Source organism: Drosophila subobscura, chromosome U (genome assembly GCF_008121235.1).
Source record: "Drosophila subobscura isolate 14011-0131.10 chromosome U, UCBerk_Dsub_1.0, whole genome shotgun sequence".
NCBI classification, from domain to species: Eukaryota; Metazoa; Arthropoda; class Insecta; order Diptera; family Drosophilidae; genus Drosophila; species Drosophila subobscura.
This window is the reverse complement of record NC_048534.1, coordinates 10482557-10508743: the sequence shown is the minus strand read 5'-3', so window position 1 is coordinate 10508743 and position 26187 is coordinate 10482557. Positions and strand designations below refer to the sequence as shown.

General features: G+C 38.5%; 1 protein-coding gene across 4 annotated transcripts; it reads right to left on the bottom strand.

Moving 5' to 3' along the window:
- Positions 1-1308: 1308 nt before the first annotated feature.
- Positions 1309-26149, bottom strand: LOC117900546 (polypeptide N-acetylgalactosaminyltransferase 5). Of its 4 annotated transcripts, none has more exons than XM_034810949.1 (11): positions 26014-26149; positions 25487-25562; positions 7510-8256; positions 7110-7456; positions 6881-7047; positions 6497-6815; positions 6252-6429; positions 3979-4159; positions 2870-3009; positions 2579-2812; positions 1309-2517 (listed from the first exon to the last, which is right to left on the bottom strand). In XM_034810949.1, exons 3-11 carry the CDS (start codon positions 7687-7689, stop codon positions 2371-2373), a joined length of 1893 nt encoding a protein of 630 aa, XP_034666840.1. In that variant the 5' UTR covers positions 7690-8256; positions 25487-25562; positions 26014-26149; the 3' UTR covers positions 1309-2370. The 4 variants fall into 4 exon arrangements, with proteins under 4 accessions (XP_034666840.1, XP_034666837.1, XP_034666838.1 ...); XM_034810946.1 differs by lacking the exon at positions 3979-4159 and adding an exon at positions 5826-6006 and having other exon boundaries at positions 26014-26147; XM_034810947.1 differs by lacking the exon at positions 3979-4159 and adding an exon at positions 5826-6006 and having other exon boundaries at positions 25487-25559; positions 26014-26103.
- Positions 26150-26187: the final 38 nt, after the last annotated feature.

Here is a 26187-nt window from a genome sequence, read left to right as displayed (position 1 = left end):
ATGCCTAAGGGAACTCGGAAGGAGATTAAACAGTTTTAGTTCTCTAAATCGCAGTTACTAAATCCTGACTACCAATCCATAACAAAATATTTGAATGCCAAACACTCTTCTCAAGAAGATTCTCAAGAAGTTCACCCACACCCATCGCTGTGTTGGAAATTTTGACAAGAATAGGTCCAATGATATTTCAGAGTTCAGACGGATTGATAAGCTGGGATGTACATAAATGACACGAAAGACTACAGTTTAAGGTTGTGTTATAAATAAAAAGGGGTCTAAAAATCATGATAATTGAAGGGGCAATGAAACCTCACTTCTGGCATTCGGCAGAGAAGTCAATTGAACTTATGGCTGTCAACGATGCGATGGTAGAGTTTAGAAAGAATGGCTGAGGCGAATTCCTTGTAAGAAAAGTAACGCAATAAATTGTGTATCGTTTTCTGATATAATTTATATCTAGAAACTGGAGAAATGGTAAGACCAATGGAGATCAATATAGGACACACTATCGACACACCTATCTGCTTTATAAAATCTCAAAAACCGTGGCAGGTTCTTGGGTAAAATTCGAATACCTTGTAAGCTCACAACTGCTTGGGGATTACCCATAGAACCAAGAAATACAAACATTCCACCCATCAATTAAAAAACTCGCATTACTTATGAATTTTCTCTTAAATTTGTCATTTTTTTTATTTATAAAATTTAAAAAGTCTCTAAACAAACAAAAGTGTAATAATTAAAGGAAATTTTCATAAAAATATTGGCTTACATTCAGATTTATGATTATCATTCCTATTGTGTTTTGTCGATTTGATTTGAGAGTTGTTACAATTGAGAAATGATTTGGCTAAACATATAATTCAACAATTAAAACATATATGTATAGGCAGCTCTATTGTTTCATGATGGTAAGATACATGGTTACTAATAGGATGCTTGATTTTTCTTGGGTGGAGGAGGAGTGTTTTTCGACCTGCCTGATTGGATTTGCATTCCTGTTTCATTTTATGTTTTGCTATGTTAAATGTTAAAAATTAAAATTGCACCGTCACCAGTTAAAAATAGTTACTATTTTCATTCATCATATGTATATATCGTTTCCTATAGCTATGGTCTGTCTGTTGATTTTTTTTATAAAATAAATTTAGCTAAAAAGTTTTACTTGGCCTGTCTGGTGTCTGTGTATCATCTAAAGGGTTTCTGTGGAATTTCCGTATCTTACTCAAGTTTGATTGGAATACTTTTTGGAAATATTTACACAATAGCTGACAGATTATTTGTCGTTGAGCAATTCTTGGTTTTTCATTTGTTTAATTGAGAGCTACTTTGTGTATGATGGTTGCCAAACTTTGGACTAAATCTAAATTTAATTTAGAACCTAGAGTCGAACTTAGAACTAAATGCAATTTATAGTACAGGTTTTTTGCTTGCTTCGCATATACGCATTTACATACATGCCATATAAATATTTTATTTAAATGTATATTTTTAATAGCTACTTTCATTTTATATACAATTTTTTTCCTTTTCTTGTGGTTTACTTCTCATCTGAATTATGTCATTTATAAATAATTTTTTTTTACACTGTATTTATGATATGCGTGCAATTTTTTTTAGAGATTTTCCTTTTTTTCCATTTCTTGTATAATGATTATGGGGGATTTAGAAGCATTTTCTTGTATGATATGAAGGGCGCATCGTTTTGGTACAAAGCAAACAGAGGTTTCTTTTGATATTTAATATAGCCTAAAAGTAGGATAGGGACAGGGACAGGGACAGGGAAGGAACACAGCATGAAAACAATTGTGTCCCTCTCATATATGTTTATTCTATCTAGGAATGTTTTGGGCGGGGGAAGTGCTGCTGTTTTAGTGTATTATTAATTATTAATTTATGTTTATTATGTTTCTGCTATGACACACTTGTGGCAATTGCTCTTGGCCTTGCATTTGCTTTAAATCATATTCTGTGAAGCACAAAATGTCATTTAAATGCCAATTTATTGGTACTTGGTCGAAGCTAATTTAAATTTACAATTACAATATATATCATATATATATAGATCTATATAAATCGTAGTACTGCCTGCCTACACACACAGATACTGACTGTCGCACATACACTCCATACACTTGGGAAGACATCCTGCCACAAAGGACAAACACATTCACTCACACATAGAGAGAGAGAGAGACAGAGTTAGAGAGAAAAACTTAGATCAGAAAAAAAACTTAAGGCTACATAAATGTCAATAAACAAAAGCCAGCAAAAATCAACACAAATTGGAAGTTCTCAGTATAGTTATTAGGATCCGTTTAGTTTAGTTTTTGTTGTTAGTTAGTTATCGGTTGGATGATGCGAGGGTTGCTAGTGTGCCTGCCACTTGAACTTGGACTCCATGAGCCACTGCTGACCCTTGCCGTAGCTGCAGGGCCGCAACAGCGGCGTATTGGCATCATCTCTGGTGGCACGCTGTAAGCACTGACCCGTATTCGTGTGACGTATCCATTTTTCCTGTTATACAAAACACATCTTTAGTACTCAGAGAGACAGGATTCTGTTTATAGATACTAACCTCCGCATCGTAGACCCACTCCTGATTGCCACCCATATTGTGGCAACGCACCATATTCACAGGACCATTGGAGCTGGCCGCATCGAGGCACAGATCATCGGACATGATCTGCTGTCGCTTGGTGTAGGCAAACACCTGATTGCCACCCAAGCCATGGCAATAGCTAATGCCAACCTTTTCATTATACTTCCTGCCCATGGTATCCAGACAGGTTTCGGTTTCCGCATTGCGTATCTATGGCAAGGGATTAAAGTATGAGTTCAGGGGAAGTTCTTAAAGTAGTTAACATACCTCTCCCAGATAGTAATAATCTAGAGGCATTAAACTCTCTGGATATACATTCTCCAAATACCAGCGGAAACTTTTGCACTTGAGGCGATCACGCAGATCCTTACGATCGCTAACATCGCCCGCCGAAGCTTTGCGAGCACCTAAAGTTACACCAACACAAAGGGAGAGAGAAAGAGATTTAAGAGTTCAGTAAGGACACTCGAGCACTTGGCGGAACAACATCAATGTAAGTGTGGGGTGTATTTGTGTTAGGTTCTACATTTAAAAGCAATTTGGAAGCAAAATTACAATAGAACTTGTGCGGGTGCTGGAGGAAAATTAAATTAGTACATTAAAAGCGTGCTTAGTATATACATAACAAGCTGACAAACAATATTCTAGTTTGTTTTTTAAATACGCCACGAAAATACCAACACTAATGCTAATTATAGTACACCAAAATTACAGCTTGAAGCGCTAAAACCCATAACCAAAAATCTTTTTCTAGCAAGCTTTCACATAATTATTTCGAGAACCTTAACAAAGGACAAATAAAAATGGTCGGGATATTGTTTCACAAGTTTGGAATAGACCATAATCCAAATACCTTTCCGTGAATACACCTGATGTGGAAAATGCAAAGACAAAACTGTGGGAGGAACAAAGAAAACAGGCGTTGGGTGTGCGGTGTGGGAGAGTGGGTCGTGGAATGCAGAAGATATTAGAACAAAAAGGGTAAAGTCAAGAATTCTAGGGGCTCTGTCCTACACAAAACGAAATAAAATATATTTAAAAGGTGAATCGGTAAAACTATTTCGTGGTTGATTGTTTGCTTTTGGTGGTTTGGATTTTATTTGTCACGGCCATGCCATAAATCATAAATATTGAGATATTGGTATAGACATTTGCAGTAATCATAGCAGGACGTGCTGCTTGCACTTAATATTTTTGTATGCATAGGGTGGATATACGGCACAAAACACTATATAAGAGACAGACAATAGAAATATATAGTAGCGACAGAGAGAACAGAACGTGAGAATGAGAGACAGAGAGTGAAGGAAGCATTCCGTTTGGTTTTGGTTTGGTTTTTGTTTTGTTTTGTTTGTTTTTTTGTTTAGTTTGTTAACCTGGATAAAAACTGTAGTAGAACTCTTTCCAGTCGTCCAGCCAAACCTCAACCAGACGCGCATTATTGTGATTCACAATCTCCGTTGTGCCGCCTGGGAATGTGTACGGCGTTGACTTGCGAAAGACATGACCCACACGGGAGCAGGGCGCAATCTCGAGGACACCGCCACACATCCAAACCTGGAGGCAGAGGCGTTTTTTGTGTGGTTTTCATTGTGTGTTTGTTTTTTTTTTTTTTTTCATAAGAGTTGTGTGTTTTTGACAATCGAGCATTACAATCGAGCATTTTTTGGCAAAAAGAAATTGGACGAGAAAGATATACACAAATATATATAGAGAAAAGCTGTTTTGTTGATTTATAAAGTTACAATAGCCAAGCGCAAGTTTGTAGCGAGTGCCTGCTGTAGTTTTATCCTAAAAACATCCCCTCAGAGTTAAGGGACATGGAGGAATTGTGAGGTAAAGAAAGAGCGACTTGTAGATTTAAAGCACTTTACTAGCTGATTTGGAAAATATAATTAACGATTAGTTAATCGAGTATTCTGAATCTAACGAGTAGCTATTAGAACAGTGAATGGAGCATTTTTGAAGCACATACACAAAAATTGTATGGTGGTTCTTTGGAGGGTCTTATTAGGTGTAAGCTTTAGTTATGTTTCCGCTTTCGAGAGATGGTTGAAGGACCATGATAGAAATTCTTAAGAGCAACCACTTAATGAGTTTCACACGTTATAACAATGAGTAAACATAACGAGTATACAATGCCTTATCTCCTAGAACTATTGGAGGTAAAACGGAATTCTCAAGATAATTGTTGGTTGGTAGAAACACAAAACTGTGCGTTAAACTCTCGTCGAAAATAGGGACTAAAACCCAAGCGGCAGTAACGCTTGCTTCTACTATAACTTAATTCTCCTAAGTGCTTTTCAATACCAATCCCAAAACCCATTGAGATACAACCAGGGGGCACAGAAGTTATTCAAACCAAAAGAAAAAGATGATCAAATTAAATATTAGTTACAACTAAAAATAAAAATTAACTAATTATATCAAATTAATTACCAATCGTTCTGATACTTAAAGCATAATTAATAAGCAACAAGTTATATGTAGTATGTATGTAAGTTATGTTTAGCTTAGGATCTCAAATCGGTATTACACAACTGTCTGGTTATACTGGAGAGTACTTTAATACCTATTTTTAATGTTTAGTAGAAGTTTCTTGAATGAACGGACATGAGAGAGAGGGAAATGAGCATGAGCACAAAAGAAACTTGGGACTCTGAGCAAAATCCAGTAGAATATTAATTAGAATTTCGATCAAAAAAATTAAAAAAGGGAAATATTCTCAGATAGGGATATGCCAGTGCGAAATACTTGAAGTTGAAGCGATGGTTGTTCGTACTGTCATAGTGTTAGGGGTCCGATTTATACATTTTATATATATATGCTTGGATAGCTAGGAATTATTCATAGTTATTTATTGGTAGGTATATGTTGTAGGCTATATAGTATGTAGGTAGGTGGTTACACAAAAATCTTTAGCTATTTAGATTAGTTTAATAACTTGATGCTTTTTTTTATGCTCTGAAAAAACATGTCAGTTTTTAATTTACTGTTTAGGTTTTGGTTAGTGTTTTAGTTGGAGGACCTTGCTTAAATGTTTTTTCTGTTTTTTTTTTAGCGAATTAAAGCCAATTACGAATAGATAACGAGTAGTTCTTAAAGTTAGGAGTTAGATGCACGCAATATAAAATCGTTTTGGTGGTTTTGAAAATGTTATTTGATTGTTTTGTTTGTTGGTTTTTTTTTGTTTTTAATTTTTTGGATTGTTGTTTTTTCGAACCTGTGCTCATTGCATAATAGAAATCACGCCACTCGTCCAGCCACACCTCGGCCACACGGGCCGCATTATGGAGTACGATTTTGGCCACGCCGCCGGGGAAGGTGTACGGCGACTTGTCACGGAACACGTGACCCACATGGGAGCAGGGTATTATTTCTAAAATGCCTCCGCATTGCCATATCTGAGGGTTATCATTGGATGTAATGTTTGTTTTTTGTGTGTGTTTCGTTTTATGATTAGAAATAACTTTTGTTTGAATTTTACGTTAAAATTTAAAGACTTAAAAAAAAAAAAAATTATGAAAATAAAATAAAAACAATTCTTAGAGTTATGGACTCATTTTGGGCCTAAAGAAAACGAAAAGCATGAACGAAAACAAAAGAGAAGAAAAACTATAGCAGAAAATTGCATGTGACTTTGCCTTACACGGAACGACATTTCCAGATTCTCGCCGCCCCAAATGTCCATGCCCTCGTCATAGGATCCAATCTCATAGAAGTAATCCTTATCGATGGAGAACAGACCACCAGCCATCGTAGGGGTACGCAACGGAGCAGTTCTATCGTTATTACGGCGGGCCATCTCACGGGAGGGCACTCGATACCTGATTGAACAAAAATTAGTATAAGTATTACATAAGAATTGTTAAAGAAAAAGCCATATGTGCGAACCATCTAAAGTTCAACTTCCAGTTGAAGCCACCCCACGTAGAGTCCGATGCTGTGATATACTCGAATGTCTCATCCGAGATGACATCAATGATGGGGCACACAACCGTTCGCCGATTCTGTACAATGCGAGCGAGCAGCGGCTCCAGCCAACCCTCTGTGCACTCACAATGGGCATCCAGGAAGGTGATAACCTCACCGCTTACATGCTCCGCGCCCAGCAGTCGTGCACGTATCAGACCCGAACGTTTCTCTGTGCGCAGCACAAAGGTTCGCACCGGCAGCTTTGCCACATAGTCCTCCAGCTGTTTACCCAGGAAATCTAAAATTACAAATTTAATTATCTACGGATTCTAAAGAGTAAAGAACAGTCTTGCTGCAGCCTACCCCTTTCACTGGCATCATCCACCAGAATGATTTCCTTGAGCAGTGCCCTCGGAGAACGATTGATGACGCTCCAGACTGTGCGTAAAAGCGTCGTCCAGGCTTCATTATGGAATACTATCACAATTGATGTGGTGGGCAGCTTTGAGGCATAGTGCTTGCGACGACACCTGAAGAGGAAAAACATTTTGGATTACTTTTCATGGATGGAATGCCAATGATAAGCACTCACCCCTCGTGCCGGACATCGGTTAGAGAGCGATTCAGCGAGATCATGTCACTGGCCAACAGATTGAATTGATTCTCCTTGAACTTCTCCTTCATGAGATCCTTCATATCAGCGGGTATCTTCACGGGCTTGCCCATCTCACCGGGCTTGCCCTTGGTCTCCTCAACGGTGGGCGCTAGGAACCATTTCTTCAGTGATACACTGGGATATGTCATGGAAATGCCACCGGATGCAAAGCCTTGACCCATAATCACGGCACTGCCCGAGTCACCATCCAAAGATTTTTCCGTATTGATTTCATTGTCATCCACCAGCTGATTATCGTCCACCAGCGGCTCGGCATTGGGTAGCTATAAGGAAAATTATTATAAATAGATCATAAAAACCTAAAGATCTATATTACCTCCACATCAAACTCGCCGGAACGTTTGCAACGCCATCCATCCTTGCCAATGCAATCCGAATAGCGGGTAATAAGCACAAAATCAAAGATCACCCACACCAAAGAGGTTAAGAGCACAATCCGACAGGTATTGGAGCGCATCCGTCCACGCATTTTTCGTGTGAAGCTCGAGAAGGTCATGTTTATGTTTTTATTTTGTTAACTATTGTTATATCTGGGCTTTCGGTTATCTTTAGCCGTATTTTGGTTTATTTTATTGATGTTGTGGGTCTCGTCTGTTTTCCTATTTGTTTTTTATTCCTCACAGAACATTTTAAACTGCTGTTTCTAGTACCCCTGTAAGTCGATATGTTGATAAATGTTGCCTTATGTTTTTATAAAAATGTTTTATCTGTTGCGATTGTTGTTTGATGTTTCATTCGGTTGTATCAGACTTTTATCGCTCCCTCAAGCGTGAATTGTTTGTTAGTTTAAAATTGTTGTTTATTGGCACATATGGGAGCACTTCTCATCTTTCTCTGACGTCGTCGTTGGTCTGTTTGTTGTCTTCTCTCATGACTTAACTCCATCTATAAGTATTATGTTCCTCTCACAATTCGCGATTGCAAATCCATTGAGGCGACATCCAGGTCCAGTATCGCCTCGGCCAGCTCTCATGCCCGGACCAACAGCCGTAGTCTGTGGATCGACAGTTCACTCTCTCTCTCTATCTCTCTCTCTCTCCAGAGACCTTGGGCTATTATTTAACTGCAAAGAAAGCCAAACGAAACAAAAAGCATGATAAATCAAATCGAGATAATGAGAAAATGAAAGTTATGAGATTTCTTTCATATTTCCAGCCATGATTTCATAACGAATTAATCTCTTTTTTTTTGTGTGGCTCGATAATCCGATAAATAGTACTTCACAATTTATTATTATTTTTATACATTTCAATTGTGATTTGTTTTGGTGAAAAAAGTCACGAATTATTCTCTCGCACATAAATAAATAATTGGTCAATAAAATGGATTGTCATCCCCGGCGGGATAGAAAAAGGCAAATGCCTTTTGTAACATTTGATTTCCCTCTATAATTCCATCAGCTAGCACCAAAAAGAAGCTGGACAGAAGCTTAGGACTCGTTGCTCTGGTGATCTAGGACTGAACTATTAAAAGCTTTAACAGCATTGCTCATTGTAATTAACAGAGGCTTAACACTAAATCATGTTAATTAGCGGTTCCTTTTACGCGCTTGAGGGAACCTTAACATGAGCATCTTAATTGCCGTGTGCCTTAAAGAGCGAGATAGTGCTTAACAGTGCATTAACATGTCTGTCTTGAGTGACGTGTAGTAATAGGCAGAGAAATATATTTCTTTATGGCAGCTTTATGTTACACCAGTCCGGGAAAGGTAAATAACCGGGTTTATAGGGAATAATTTGAATGCATAAAAATGGTTTCCGACTGTATTTTAGACGAATCACAGTACGAGTTTCCCTGTACAAAAAGATGAATTTCTGCAACTCGAAATTTTGTGCATTGAAAGTGCAAAGTTAAAGTTCCATTTATCAATACTTTTCGAATGTAGGTATTACAATACTGATTGATGATTGATGCAACCAAAAGGTACAAAGAAACTTTTGAATTTGTTAACCAAATTATAGTGTAATTATTAGTGATGCAAACAATTAATTGGTTTTCCTTTCACTTGTAAAGCTCATCTGTTGCTTAGTTGTATAAATTTATGTATCTATTAATCTATCTATCTATCATTTTATCTATCTTCCATCTATCTTCAAAGCACCAGCAAACCGATTTGTTCTATTCAACAAATATTGAATGCCAGTCTATGGGAAAAGTCAATTTGTCTGGCGATAGCCAATACATACACGATACAAATGCAAACATCTCAATTATTTTCATTTGTATTGATACATTTTGTTATTCCGTCCAAGAATCAAGCTCCCACCCACTTCCTCTTTGGAACAAACACACAAGCTCACAAAAAACACACACATGCCATGCCCATGCAAATGCCACAGCTGCACCGATAAATCGAATCAAAGCTTAAATTGCAATACCTCTTTTCCGGCTTTGGGATTCGGTCGGGGCTCTGGCTGGCTCTCTGGCTCCATTGCTGGATATCTGACTTTAGCTCCCACCGCAAAAATCTCTGAATCTCGTGCTTGCACACCCAAATGCCAACGGCATTAAGAGGAGGAAGAAAAACAGTATTTCAAATGCCGTTTTGGCCAAAAAATTCCATTGACAAAGGTCATAGTCACACAAGGCAACAGTCAGGCAAAACAGAGTCAGAAGCAACATCAGCGACAGAAGCGGCAACAGCAGAGGCTTGAGCAGAGAGGCGAGGTGGCATCAAGCAGACGACAAACATACAAACAACAAGCCAAACGAAAGCTGCCGGCTGTCGAGAGTGAGAGAAGAGGAGGAGCTACAGTAAAAGCGCAACAACTCTTAACGGTATTTTTCCAGGGCTTTTCTGCTGGATTTCTTAGCATGCTCTTGAGTAAGGAGAGTATGCCACGCTTTACAAGATGCTCGAAACTTAAGGAATGAATTTAGCAATAATACAAAACTTATTAATGACAGTATCCACTTTCTAGTTGACAATCCGTTGATAATGAAACCAGAGTAGCCAACAATAACCTGTGATTAGCTCATTAGCTTAAATTCCTCAATAAAAATTCTAAAATCAAATAATAGGGTATCCAAAGCTCGAGTCACCGAATCGCTCTGTTGCAAACACTATTTTTTGCCTTTTTTGTTGGCGCGCACATAACGTGCATTTGAATCATTCATAAGGCATGCGACGTCGTCGTTGAGCTTCTCTCTTGCCAAACTAGACAAGAGTCGAGTCGTCTCCGGGAGTCTGAAAAAAAACCCGTTTCCCACCATCACGTTGCACGCACACTTGTATGTAGGAGCCACTACTCGTACCACCAGCAGGCACAGATCCGGGAAGGGGGTAGGCCAAGAGGCAAGGCAAGGCCGTAGGGGATAAGGAGGCTCTAGAGTGAACACTCTGTTAAAATATGCAATTGCATGTACAAGAGGTGACCCCACACACCACAGAGACCCTAAAGAGGAGGAGAAGAGAGCTTCAGCAGATGCTGCTGCTGGCTGCACACAGGAGTGGCCCATCGGCGGGAGTCATCAATAATAAATTTAATAAAGAGGCAAATGAAAAAAAAATATAAACAACAAAATTAATTCCATTTTTTTTATTTATATGTAAGTTTGTACATATGTATGTATGTACATATGTAATTGTTAATTTGACGGAGAAGCTTTAGCGGTGTGTCACGCAGTTGAAACCGCGCAAAATGTTACAAAAAATGTAAATTAAATCTCACTTTCAATTTAACAATTCAAAAAGTTCTCTCATTTATAAACAAATTTTAAAACTGGAATCTGATGGTGCTGATTGTAAAAAAAAATACAATGTATACAAGATAAAGCAACATTTCATACATTAAATACGGTCTTTAAATTTGATTTGGGCTGGTCTTGTGTTGTTTTATTTAAATTAATCAAATTGTAACAGCTCTGTTTCATGGTTGTTTTGCGATGCTGCTGACATTTATTTTATTTGCAGAACGAGTGCGATGATTCTCCATACGTGTGTACAGATATTGTGCGATAGACAATTCAATTACAATTATGTCAAATGAAATCATTTTACAATTTCTGTGGGTTCTGTGTGTGTGTTCGGCTTGAAAAGCATAATTGGCATCTGGGTAAAATGTTTAAATGCAATTATCCACACAGACGGCAAGAGAGAAAAAAGAGGAGTGGGCGGAGCTGCAGTCATGCTTTGTGAACTGCTAATTGACAGGTAATCAGGTTTACCAGATACAAAAAAAATAACAAACATAATTTTCAGATGGAATAACAAGTAGAGCACACATTACAAGCGCCAGTGCCAGTCGACAAACTGAGAATGAAAAAAAGTAAAACTCAAATGAGATTTAATATTTTGTACACTCCAGAATCAATGCTTGTTTTTATTGTTTTTCTTATTTAATTTATAGCTGCATTCGTCCAACATTTTATATATATTTTGCAAAAAATACAGAAAATAAACGATATAACGCAACAACGATTTTCCTAATAAAATTCTCATAAAAGTTAATCATTGTTGGCCGTTCTCTTGTCAATTAATAATTACATTAAGCTATTATCAGATAACCATACTTATTAAATCTACATTAACACTTAATTATAATTCAATTTAAAGCAATTGAAGCAACAGCATGCCGCGGCAGGCGGCGCGCTTTCGATAGGAAGCCGAAGAAAGGAACAGAAATAGCAAAACAGAAGCAAAACAACAGTTAGGGCAGGCAACTGTTAAGCATCATAAAAGAAAGACTGGAAGAGAGATAGAGCCGCACAGTGCCCGGAAATGTATATAAATATGGAGAATTGAATTAAATAATTCTATTGCCTATGAATTTCCAATAGGAAAGATGCCTATTAGATCAATTCAGAAGTGGTATTTCTAATAAACTAATATATTATTTATAGGGTTGGTCAAAAATTAAAACACCTAACTGAATGCCATGAACACTTTTACACTTGAAGTAATTGATGTTCAAAAAGTTTTCAGAAATATTTCATAATTGATTGCGCCCTTTCAGCCCACTGTTTTGGTCGAAGAGGAAACGACAACAAAATTGATGATTTATGTTTGACAATCGACTTCAATTGTAGAACGGGACGGCGAGAGAACATTTGCTGCCTGATGCCATCGCTGAACTTGAGCGTTGATTTCCCTATGTTTCTCTTCCCCTTTTGCCCGTTGTGGGTGTTTTGTTCCCGTTCGTTCGCTCGCACTTGGCTTCGAGTTTTTTCATTTGCCCACCCTTACTGCAATGCGCCAGCAAAAAATGTTTGTAATTTAATTTTCTAGAATTTTTAATTAAAATAGAGAGCGTTGCGCGCTCACACAACTACAGTGGCTCCATCGCATAATCGGACAGCGGTTTCCTCTTTACGAATGTGCTCAAAAAGTATATAGAAATGCGTTAGACCAACCGTTTTTTCACTTTTTATACAACTTAATAGTATTACCTATCCAAGTCATAAACAAAAAGTCATACTTTTTAGTGAGAACAGTTAGTTTTAATCGAAAAACCAAAAAAAGTCATGTTTTGAGACTCAACGCATAATCGGACAGGGCAAAAATGCCAAAGGAAAATCCCGTTTTTTTTCCAAAAATCTTTTCACAGTCCCGGTTTTTCTTATCGAATGTATGCCATGGATGCCTGGATATATACCAGACAAAACAAAAACATTTTGTATGCCCCCCCAGGACAGCAATCCTTTTTCGAAATTTGGCTTGCTATAGAAATAGAACACGGAAGGAAAACTGCTCGGAAAACCGCCAAATGGATTGGAAAAGGCTAAACTATGGTTCACTAAATAAATATAAGGATCCATAATAAATTTAGGCTGGTCAAAATTGTTCGGGAAGGCCACGGCTAACTTTTATATGAGCCAAAAGAGCATTCGATATTAAAAAAAATTAGTTAAAATAACTTTAAAAATTCATAAAAATTAGAACCTACTTCAATATTGATCGGGAAAAGTGGTTTTCCCAAAGAGGGGGGTCTTATACATTGAAAAAGTACCATTTGTATGAGAGATTTCCCCGACCTAGTACATTTGTGGGCTCTAACATTGAAATAATTAAGTCGAGAACTTGTACTGAGAAAATTAATTGATCGAATAAGGCATTTTGATGCTATATCCTCTAAAATTCCATTTTTTTTGATAGTGTTTATTATTAAAAGATATTATTGAATGAATGCCACCAAAAAAATTTGATTTTTCGATGATATAGCATCAAAATGCCTTATTCGATCAATTAATTTTCTCAGTACAAGTTCTCGACTTAATTATTTCAATGTTAGAGCCCAAAAAATGTACTAGGTCGGGGAAATCTCTCATACAAATGGTACTTTTTCAATGTATAAGACCCCCCTCTTTGGGAAAACCACTTTTCCCGATCAATATTGAAGTAGGTTCTAATTTTTATGAATTTTTAAAGTTATTTTAACTAATTTTTTTTAATATCGAATGCTCTTTTGGCTCATATAAAAGTTAGCCGTGGCCTTCCCGAACAATTTTGACCAGCCTAAATTTATTATGGATCCTTATATTTATTTAGTGAACCATAGTTTAGCCTTTTCCAATCCATTTGGCGGTTTTCCGAGCAGTTTTCCTTCCGTGTTCTATTTCTATAGCAAGCCAAATTTCGAAAAAGGATTGCTGTCCTGGGGGGGCATACAAAATGTTTTTGTTTTGTCTGGTATATATCCAGGCATCCATGGCATACATTCGATAAGAAAAACCGGGACTGTGAAAAGATTTTTGGAAAAAAAACGGGATTTTCCTTTGGCATTTTTGCCCTGTCCGATTATGCGTTGAGTCTCAAAACATGACTTTTTTTGGTTTTTCGATTAAAACTAACTGTTCTCACTAAAAAGTATGACTTTTTGTTTATGACTTGGATAGGTAATACTATTAAGTTGTATAAAAAGTGAAAAAACGGTTGGTCTAACGCATTTCTATATACTTTTTGAGCACATTCGTAAAGAGGAAACCGCTGTCCGATTATGCGATGGAGCCACTGTATCTAAAGCACGTAGAATCGTAACATTGAAAAACTGTCAAACTGCCATAAATATTGGAAATATTCTCTTGCAGTTTCCCCTTCTCACCTGCTTACCTACCTGCCATCTATCTATACATATGTACATACATACATACTATGCACGGTATGTGCATATGTACATACATACATATGTATCTATCTTTATTTCTCTTGTTTCTATCGGCGGGAAGCGGAGGCGAACATTTTTTACAAGAGGTAAAGAGTACAGGATGGCACTCTGAAAGCTTTTTAAGCTTTCCTGTTTATTGCTTATTGATAAGTTTGCGAGGAGGGCGTTAAAGGCGTGGCAAACTATCTCGAGGCACAGTGAAATCTGCTCTACAACGACTGAACAACTATTTGTTTTTTCTAACTTATTGTAACTTTGTAAGGCAGTACCTTTTGGGGTTAAGAGCAATCTTTAGATGATTATCCTAATTATTTTTAGGGGAAAACGCTTTTAGCAATGTTTTTCTCTTTCGCAATGTAAGTTCGTGTTACCGAATCTCTACTGTATTCTATACAGGTTCGTGCGTGTCTCTGGGTTAACTGCACTTGTGTACAACACTTAGCACGCTTGTTGAGTGTCATTGGCAGGCAGCAGCCACGCCAACATAGCGAGCGAACGGCGCACTCTAAAAAGCGCAAAGCAATTAATTTGATGAAAATCTGTGTCAACTTTTATGGGAAATTCTTTGGACAACGCCGCCGAAAGGCGGAAGAGCCAGCAGAGCCCCACTAAAAGATAACAAGATCGTATTGAACCAGTTTTGCACTTGAAAATCAACATTTTATTCCACTCTCAAAAAATCTCTGCACTGCCTGTACCTGTAGCTGACAATCACAATTTCGAAGCAATTTATTAATGAATTGGCGGCTGGCTGGCTCTGTTGGGGCGAAGGTCAGCAAGCCTCCCTCCCTCAGCAGAGCACTCTGATCAACTGTGACAACTACGACAGCAAATACTCGTATGGCAAAAATAGCTATTGCAATAATTGGGCAACAGGCAGCAGCGCTGTGACAATGCTTACAAAATGAAATTGTAACACAAAATGCAATTAAAAGTGCAAAATAAAATAAACATAAATGAACGTTTGTCGAAGTTTTTGATAGGGAGAATTTAGGAGGAAGATTAATCAATCTTAATATAAATTTTAGAGGGAATGACAATCCAAGGTACAACTTGTAAGGAGCAGATCCCAGCAAGTAACGCTTTCCACCTCCCCAATTGGCAATGCCACATCACACGCACGACATGTGTAACCGAATCGTTCGCTCGATCAACGTGTTAAGAACACAGTTAAAACATTTGTCACATGCTAAAAAGAAACACCTGAAACTACAGCTTGGGTTTTCCATAAAATAACACATACCCATGTAAGAACGGGCTATCAGAATATGACAAAACATAGGGTAATTTTTTCAACCCATATTTTACACTGTTAAATATGCACTTAACTTATTAATGAAGATATCAAAAAATGTACAATGAAGAATCTGCTATAAATATAATCTATGTATTTCATATTAGACGACACATTGGCATATTTTCTTCAGAGGGTTACAAACAACTGTTTTAAAATCATGTCAACCTACATATTTGGGAGGGTATACAAAAACATCAGCAAAAAAATGAAAGCAAAACAAAAGACAGTGCAAAATACTGTGCAAAACAATTTGGAGAATGCTAGCAATTACACGCAATTAATGAAATTGTACAATTAAGAGAGTCGTTGGTTGACCAGATGATGATGACTGACCAACCAACCGACCGACCGTTTGAGCAGGCCCCTGTTATTATCGGTTCCCAGGAGGCCCTTGAAAATGACAGACGACATCTGCTTTTGCTTTGTTTCTTTTTTTTTGCAAAAGGGTTCGCGGCCACATGGGAGGGATTCACGTGAAAACACGTTACACCCATTGATTTAATCCTCGTTCCGTTCAGCTTATGACACCTCATATGCCAGATCTCTTGATTCCTAAGTGTCTGCGTTCAAAATGTATTTCTTTTAAAGTTTGTTATGCTGAAAGATCCTTCAACTGACTTTATCGAGTGGAGTCGAGTCCTTGTCTTTCCATATTCTGAAAATCCTATCTTCGATTGGAAATTCCGTGTAATCCACATGGATTCCACACGCTGATCTGCATACGTGAAATACCTGCTGCACACATTCAGATCCATAAATTAATCATTTTGATGCCGCAGCATGCTGCCACTCTGGCCCCCCCATAATAAATAAATCACTCGAGTTTAAGTTGAGCCACGAAAATACTTTGCGTAATTAAGTGCGCTTATTTGAATCATCCATCCTCACACATACGGCACGGCACATACCCACAAAAAAAGAATAAAAATGCAACATAAATTTAAGGCATACTGTTGTTTTCGGACGGTAATGTCTGTCTGTTGTTTGTGGGCGTGTGTAAGGGTAAGGGGCCCTGCACTTGGCACTTTAATGATCAGTGGCTGACTGCCAGCGCCAGCCCCTAGAGACTCTCGCTCTCTCTCTGGATGACTTTATTCTAAAGTTCTGGAACTGTTGTGGCTAAATGTGAAAGGCGCGTAATTTATATTGCACACAAATAAAATTTATTTCTGTTTCATGTTGGCATGCAGAATGCCAACAGAAAACAAGAAAGGAATAATTGCTTTCGGAGAGCAAAGCCTTCTACAGATACTCTTGAAAATATAAATAAAAAGATTATTGTGAGGATTCTTAAAATAATTTCCACTGCATCGTGTAAAAATGCATGAAATGTTGTCAATGAAAATTCAGGACATGTTTTTATGACGCAATAAAATAGTTTTAGAGTCAACATTTGGTAGAAGAAAATACAAAAAGCGAAGAGCTAGTTCCTGCATTAAAAATCGCTATACCCTTCTGAAGAAAAGAGTACAAAATGATACAAATTAGCGCTATAAATACGCCGCAACAATCACTGTACAGTGTACACACATACGATCCACAATCCACAAAATAAATTCAGTCGTCGGCGCTCCGGACTGCTCTGGGAGTCATAAAAACAAATGGGAGGTCCGCTGCTGCTGCCTCTATTGCCGTATACTGTCTACTGTCCGTTGGAGCAGGTTAATGAACTAAGACGACGACGACGACAGACGACGTGGTGACGATGACAACCAACGCCTCGCAATTTCTGCTAATAAAATGTTAATTTTTACCCCCGCAGCCAGCTCCCTCAGCTCCTGAGATGGGCGGCTTTTGTTTTTCTCAATTCGTGAGATATAAGCAATAGCAATTAAAAGAGTGCCCCAGTGGCAGAGAAGAGTGTGGGCAATGATAGATATCAGGAGAGTGTGATAACGTGATTTAAAATGTTAAAGCTATTTCAAAAGATGTTTTATGCAGCTGATTATAGCTGGGAACTCCAAGAACCTAGAGGCACGTGGGTTAAACGCTTAATTTGATAGGCAAACACACAAGGGAAAACCCCAAAGAACATTTATTCACATTTTTATTTACCTTTGTAAACCCCCCGTTTGTTAAATATAAATAAAGAGTATAAATCAAATTAAATAATTCGTTAAACCATACAATTTTCCTTCCTGACAACAAACCACAGAAAACAGATAAGATAAATGACGAAAATTAAAGATTTAATAGATAAGAGAAGTCATTTTCCAAGGAAAAACGAAACCGAAAAAGAACCTGTCGCCTAATGAAGAGAAATGTGAGAAATTGACAACTGAATAATCTGCGGATATAAAGCTATCGTCATGCCCGTCATTATCATTTCCATCCATCAACTATTCAAAGCTCAGAAAGGGGATTTGTGCGCTAATTTTTTTCGAGCTGAAATCTTTTGGCAAAGTAGAAAAAAAGGAGATAAAGAGATTTCATGATACGCATTTTAATTAAAAGCAAATAGAGGGCGTGAAAAAGTAGGTAACACAGATAGAGAGAGCAAACAAAAAACGAGAACTGAATGTTTTTCTCTCTCCCTTTTGTATGATACGTTTGGAAAGACTCAAACGAAAAGGAGAGCAATGGAAAAAGTGTGGTAGAGTTGAACTACCTACATATGTACATAGGTTTGGGATACCTATTACATGTGTCTATAAATTAACTCAAGTATTAATTGCTATAAATGTTGATAATAACAAGTCCAACCAGAGAGTAGCCCCATCGGTTGCATCGGTTGTTTCAAAATTCTAAAATGATTGGGCGTTAGATAAAAATGTATTCCAAAGGAAATAAACTCCAATTCCAGGGTATTGTATGTACAAAATGCAAGGCAAAAAGAACAGAGAACTTTGTTCCCTTCTGATGCTGCCACTGCTGATTCGACAGTGTTAAATGTAGCAGAAGAGCCAGATGGAAGCCCAAAAGAACTCTAGACCAGTTCAGTTTAGTCCAGTAAAAGTTTTGAGCTGGCAGGTGGAGGCGTTTAGAAAGCAGAAAATATGCTAAGCGGGCAAAGCGTTTGCATAGCAATTGCTCATTTACAAGACTTCAGTTCTTTTTAGTACCTTTTTTTTTTGCTCAAAAGTAAAAGTTTTTTTTTTTTTTTTTGACTGTTGTATTTTTTTGCTCCTGCAATTTGTAAAACTTTGCACGAAGCTGCTGCGGTGGGGAAACAAAACCCAAATAAAATAGAAGAATGTGCATAAGAGGGAGACGGAGCCCGGAAAAGACAAATAAGTGGAACAAACGAAAAAGTTTTTTTTTTGTGAGGTTTGACATTTGGTACAATGGTAATTTTGCGGGGAATGCGGGGAGAGTTCATGTCCTCTGACTTGGGGTTTGACCCGCATCATTAATTTGTTGTTTCTCGTGGCTCTCCTTTTTGTTCTTCGGTTCTTCTCTCATTAGGCATCGACGAGCATCGTTTATGCGATTAAACTAATTACGGAAATTAAAGTGGTTTCGACTTAATTAGAGGTACAAAAAGTTACTATTTAGATTTAAAGATGGGAATATTTTGTAGTTTAAAGGTGAAGATATTTCACTACCCAATGTAGAAAATTGTGATTTGTGTTTAATATGTTGGCCAGGGTATTTACGGAACCTTTCCAAATTAGCCCAAAGGGATAGGCTTTTATTCTTATTGTTCTTTTTAGCTTTCAACTAGTTTCAAAATTAAAATCAAGCCTAGCCCTAAAATCACATTACAAATTCACGTGCTTATCGCGATTAGCAATCACGCATGAACGCACACGAGCTTAGCAGATGTGCAGGGGAGGGCGCGTGCAGGAGAGGGGATTCGACTGTTTTGCGGTTTTTTGTGTAATCGACAATCCCATGCACGCACACACAGATACATATACATGAATGTTCGGCTGCTCTCTCTTTATTCCTTTCCTTTACTCCCTTTTCCCCTTGCCATTCCTATACGTACACACTGAAAGCCAATCTCCTCTTTATGCCCATTAAAATGTTATTTCCTTATTATTGCCTCAACTTAATCGTTTTCCTTGCAGCAGTTGCCGCCTCAGAAGCACCCAGCTTCATCATCTGTGCCATCTCGTGGTTCCTTCTTTCTTTTATCGCACTCTAACGTACGCGACATTCTCCCCCACTTATAAGCAACATGTCGTGCAATATGTACATACATATGTATACATGTGCACATGGATATATAGGGGACATTTGTGAGCCACTCTGATGGACTGCGGGACTGGCGCCTGCCCAATGCAATGCGAATGAGGCATGGCCCATATGGGATGCGTGATGCGTGTCCATGACAATGGAATACAAATTTCTATGGCATACATTCGGTTATTGTAGAGTGGAGGTGGAGCGAGAGAAGGAGAGAAAAGAGAGAGAGAGGGATCCCCAATGGCTTACACAACCGCATAATCTTGAAGCGGCAGCCCTGCACAAAAACCAATGCAAATGTGTGAATCTCCATTCCTCCTCCCCACCTCTTGGTAAACCAGAATGTTTGAGTCCTATTTGTTTGTTATATTTTTACAGCCATCTACAGATGGTACATAGACACATGTACATATGTATGTATGTACAGACTATGTACATATGTATGTATGAACTAGCAGACAAAGAGAATTTACAATTTTTAATCATAGAATCATATGGATCAATAATTTAATTTCAGTAAAGCTGATTTCAGGGGTTTTGAAAGCATCAGTTTGAATGAACGAATGAATATTTCATTCATATCTTTTTAGTGAGGGAGAGATAGCGCTGTAAATATGTAAAAAGCCATTGAACTCGGTTGTAAAACTTGTGTAACTTTTAGATTTTCTTAAAACTAAGACCATTTTTTATTGTTCTCATAAATATTAAAATATAAAAATGAAAAAAAGTATTTAAGGAAATTGGCATGAAATTACATTCCATTTCCCCCTAGAAACTGTCGCAAATGCAATTGAACTAATTAAAAACCTTTGCGTTACTTTTAGTTTCACTTAACAGCGTATCTTTTCTATTTCTGTTTACGTGTACTGACTATACGAGTGTGTATGTAGATTGTATTGTTTTGTACAGTTGATAAAACGACAGACAGCAAACGAAACCGTGCTTACAATGTGGCAAAGCAGGCTGCCATTCCATGTGGCATTCAACTAATTAAAAAGAAACGCATTGCGTAACTTTTAGTTTCAGTTCGCAGAGAGACCCCATAGAGACCAGGCAATTAGTTTGATGGGCCCTTAAATCAAATTCAAGTTGACTTTTTGCCACGTGAGTAATACGCTTTGGTTCCTAAATAGAGTGCAAAATAATGTTGACTTATGTTTGGTCTGACTCTTTGCCTATCTACTGTGCGATATGCATTCATATGTTTTGTGTATGGGCCGATAACAGATAGAGAATGGTGGAACCTTCGTTTGTGCCTGCTTTCATGCACTAATAGTTTATCTGAATTTATGGGGCACACCACCCACATTTTGCATTTGCTCTGCCCTGCTCTCTGCTGCCGTGAAAATGTGTTTCGCTGGCAGCACTGGCTGTGAAAATTTGCTACGCTGGCAGCACTGGTCGGACTGTGTGGACCTTTGTCGCTGCTGGAGCTCTGGCTCTGGGGCTCTGACTCTCTGCTCCACTGGTTGGTTGGTTCGCTGGGTTTTGGGTCTCTTGGTTTTGGCTTTGTCAAAGTACTGCCCGAACCAAACCGAACCCAACCGACCCGACCCTGGGGGCATGGCTCATAAATTTCCCTCTGCTGGTGCTGCCTGCCTTTTGCAATATGAAATATATGCAACATAATTGAATTACGCTTGTGGGCGGTATTCTCTTTCTCTGTTTCTCTGGGTGTGTAACTGTGTGCAGCGTACTGTTAATTTTTAATTTATGCTCATAAATAATCAAGGCATTTTCATTAGACAACACAAGAGTTTTGAAAAAGAATAAACAGGAACAGACAAAAAAGAAGTAGAATAGACAAAAGAATATAAAAAATCTTGACTATAAACAAAACAAGAAGAAATGGCAAGAAAACGAAATACAAGAATGTGGCTATGTGGTAGGGGAGTGCGGTACTAAAAGGTACCCCGCTTTTTATATGCTATGCAAAACTCTCATTTGGAGAGTACATATTAGAGAAAGCAAAAAATGCTACCAAGATGTTGCATTGCATAAAAAACTCATTCTCGTTTTCGTTGCCAAGGACTCTAAAGAAATTTCATCTTTAATATAAGTATATTTTCAAGCATCCAAATGACAAAACCCAACATACTCTTCCTTTATCACTCTCTTTTTATAGGGTACAAACACTTTGTATGCGGGCCGACATAAGAAAATGTGTGGCTGTTTCCTCTTTTCCGTTCTATTCCTTCTTTCAAGATGCGTAAGCAAAAAATAAGAAAGATGATAAAAGCAAACGCAAACAAGAACAAGTATCATATTGTCTGGGGCCCTGGCTTAGAGGAAATATGTGTGTTTGTAACCACAGTATTTGCCAAAAATAGAAATAAAAGTTCTATGTTTACGAAACTGGAGCATTTTGATACACTTTCTATGTGTCACCTAGTCTCCAAGATATTCCGAATTAACGCTATACATATGTATGTTATACATTTTAAATCAAATTCAAGAAAACTTTATTGCTTGAATTATACCCAGCATTCATTTATTTTGTCAGACTGGCAGAATAGTCTGCCTAATTCGCAGGGTGTCTTATGCTTCGACCTAGTGAGACTTTCGTTCTTTTCTGACTTTGTACAGGGAGCAGTGGCAGCGTGGAGGAGAGGAAGTGTCCATGTGTTAAATGCCGCGTAATCATTTTCGGAAGCTTAAAAGCGCTTAAGAAAAAAAAGCAATAAGAGTGGGAGAACGAGAGTGGAGCAGTAGCATATGCGAGGGAGAGAGTAAGAGTGGAGAACCAGACTGGAATGTGAGAGCAGAGTCAAGTGGAGTGCGAGATATGGTGAGCGAAGGCGATGGGGGAGATGCGAGAGAGCAATTTGCAGTCAAATTGAAGTGCGAAAGCTGTACAAATACCGTTATCCGCTACGTCAGCTGTGCTTTATGCTGCCCTTGTAAATGTCTTTATGTATTTGCAATATGTGCGTGCGTGTGTGACAATCATGCGGATAAAACAAAACAGCAGTTTTCCAAAATTAAAAAAAAGAAAAGACAGAAATAAGGCCAATGACGCTTGTAATTGTAGAGTTCCATTTTTATTTGTTGGTTTTCCAACTGCTGTTTCGTTTTTTTTTTAAGATCGGCTTGTTTTTGGATTGAAATTTCAAGGCCCACTTTTGGAGCCACTTGCTCCCACATGAACAAACACGTCGGGTGGAGGGTGGCCTTAAAACTCATTAACGTTTCATGAAGAGAAAAGAAGCCACTGGCTCATGTTGGACATTGTGTGTGTTCGTGTGGTGGCATGCCCCTGATGCACACTTACTGCAGTCAATCAGGCTCGAAAAAAACACACACACAACGAGGGAGGGAGGGAGGGAGGTAGTAGAAATGGCAGTACAGATGCCTCATGATGAGTAGTTGGTCTTCATCTGGCCATGAGTGGCATACAGACAGACAGTGTGGCAAACAACGGCAACAGGAGGCCGCCCATAAAAGATGACAAAGACAAAAGCCACCGCAATATTCGCAACAGTGCCAGCTTTTTGGCTCAGAGACCACAAAAAAGAGGTAAAACTAGTTGCTGAAACTTTTTGTATACCCTTAAGGACAACACCATGAGAATGTTGACTAAAAGGGCCAATAAGGCTTATGAGAATTTCAATTAAGATATAGTTTAAAAAGCGTCTCTATTTGGAATTTCTAGAAGAATGTATTCCATCTACACGTTCTTCATCATTAGCTCTGGCTATTCTCATCATGTATTTCCCATAAAAAAAAGGTGTCTGATCATTGGGCTTGACATGTCCCACATTTCCACAATTTCATTCTGTGACCAACTTGTATCTGTTCTTTTTTTCATTTCACGTTCCACCTAAAACCGCAATGACAGTGCTATAAAAAAAAAGAGTATTTTCATCCTAGAGACAATTAAGATGCGAGTAAAACCAGCTTTACTATGGGGAAATCTATACAGCATCGCAATGTTGATGCTGCTCCTTCTCCACGTCCTCCTCTGCTTCCTCTCTTCTACTTTTTCTAGCCATAACTGTAGTCGTTGCGGCAGGTGTGTGTGTTCTGTGTGTTAGTTTAGTGTTGGTTTCGAGGGAATTTACGGAGCGTTGATGGCTTTCTCTACCCGAATAGAGAGGCGAGGAGGGGTGCTACATTGCTACATTGCGCTGATGAGAGCGATAGAGGGAGAGAGAGCGAGAAAGAGAGAAGTGTGTTGGGGAGATCATCATCTCTCTGTAGTACATTAAAAGTGGTCCAAAGAAAAAAACAAAGTTTTTCGTTCATTTATTGGCGGCATGTGGCAGTTTTTGGTAGTAAAGGGTAGACGGATATGAGCGGATATCAGTTTTTCAGTTTCGAATTTATGTAAATCTTACAATATAATAAAAAGGAACGAATATAATCTGCCAATCTGTGATTTACAGTCGGAACAATTCAGATTGGCAGATAAATATAAGTTGTTTTGTCCCAAGTTTAATCATGGCACTTCACGATCGATCTGCAAGGGTATCAAAAGTTTCAGCACCGTTTCGGATAGCGACCTTCGTTCTTGCTCTCCATCTTTCCCACTCTTTCTTTCTCACGTATTTACGGCTTAATTTGCCAGCAGACAAAGATAGAAAAAAAGAAGTGAACTTACTGCTGCAGAGGCCGAGGGCAAGGCTAATTTACAGTGGGCGTTGCTTATCAATGTATAACTGCATGGAGCGGAAGAACTACTTGCCGTAGATAAAGGTCAAGAGTGACTCAAATTTCCACAGAGTAATCATGCATTTTCGGTAAGTGCTCAGTTTTGGCTGATAATCACTAAAATGTCTACAGTTTTTTTAGTTTCTTTGGAATTTCTTCTCATAATCTCTTATTTGCTGTTGTTGGTGTTCACGATCGCCCAGAGTCGCGACCCAAGCATTTCTCTCTGACGGTCACTATTATCATCGTCGCCATCATCATAACACTGAGGGCACTAAGTTTGTACGTGGCCCATCGTCATTAGTTTGCCTCAACGTTAATTACAGTAAATACCAGTGCCGACCTTAATGCATTTAGTTCCACAGTGCGACAACAACAGTGTGGGCTGATAATATAGCAAAAAAAAAACAAAAAGAACGGACTGAAAAAACGCATTTGCAATGGCCAGAAGCGGGCAGGCGATAGGCTAGCGAGAAAACAGAACATTCCAAGAAGAAACAGGGGAGAAAAAAACCAGAAATGACTTATAGTCGATATTCGAACGAGAGGATACCTCTCAGCTTTTTTACTTAAAAACTTATTGGAATTCAATCTTTTATTTCCCACGCTTTTTCGTTAGCTAGAGTGGGACATTCATTCGCTCTGTAACGGGATCCATTCATCCTCTCTAATAATCGGGATCCTCTCTCGTTCTCTCCATTTGACATTCATTCCAATTTCATTCACGAATTTTCTTAAGTTTTTGTTTGCAATAATTTGCAAGTGAGTGTCTTCACAGTTTTAAATTAAAGTATTTTCTTGAAATTTTCGGGGGGCGTACACAGAAATACAGCTACAGAATCGCACATCCCCATGAACAAAATGTACCCTGGCTAAAAAAGGCTGAATCATCAAGAAAAAGAAGAACTGTTGGAGGAGCCTGGCATCATCATCGGATACCCGACATCGGACTCCCAGTGCCATTCCGAGAACCGGTTTGATTGACACCGACCTCCAATAAGAATCAAGTTCAGGAACATATTATACTGAAATGATTTTGCGCCGGATTAAGCCCCCAAATGAGGAGCAAGTGCGCCGTGAATGGGGGAGAAAAGTATCAACAGTCGGCTTACCTATGGAAAATATCTCCGGTGCGCGTCGCTGCTGGATGGTGATGCGAGGAGATAGTGGCTGCTGCTGATGCTGCTTCTGCAGGGGGAGGAAGAGCAGGGCGTCAGGATTAACTAGTATGTGTGTGTGTGTATGTGGCGAATTAAATTGAACAACAAAATCTGGCACGCACACCACAGAGTGAACAGAGAAAGAGAGATTCTCGAAAATTAAACACGTTTTCCGCAATTCTTACAGGAGAACAAGAGAGCGAGAGCGAGAGGGGATGAGGACTGGGAGGCGCCCCCTTGAATGTGGGCGACCCGGTTTATTTACACCGACGTATAGTATACCCGCTACGCTACCGATTTGCTTACATATATATTTTATCATGGACCGCGCCTGCCTGCTGCTGCACTTTCTACTACTACTACTTCTACTCTGTGTGCGTGTGCGGCGACCATCAAGTGCACACGTATGCATGTATAGGTTTTCCTCTATCAATGAGCGCGAAATTTTATCATACAAATTCCCGTGGCCCGGTACTCACACTTGCACTGCACAAGCACTTTAATTTTTTTTTTCTTTTTATTAATAATTAATTCATGACCGACACGACATTTCTTCGGCGGCGCAGCAAAAAGTTTTGTTATTTGTGAAGCAATGTGTTTTGTTTCTTTTTTTTGGTATTTAATCGCTACAGCGAATCCATCGAAACTATCGA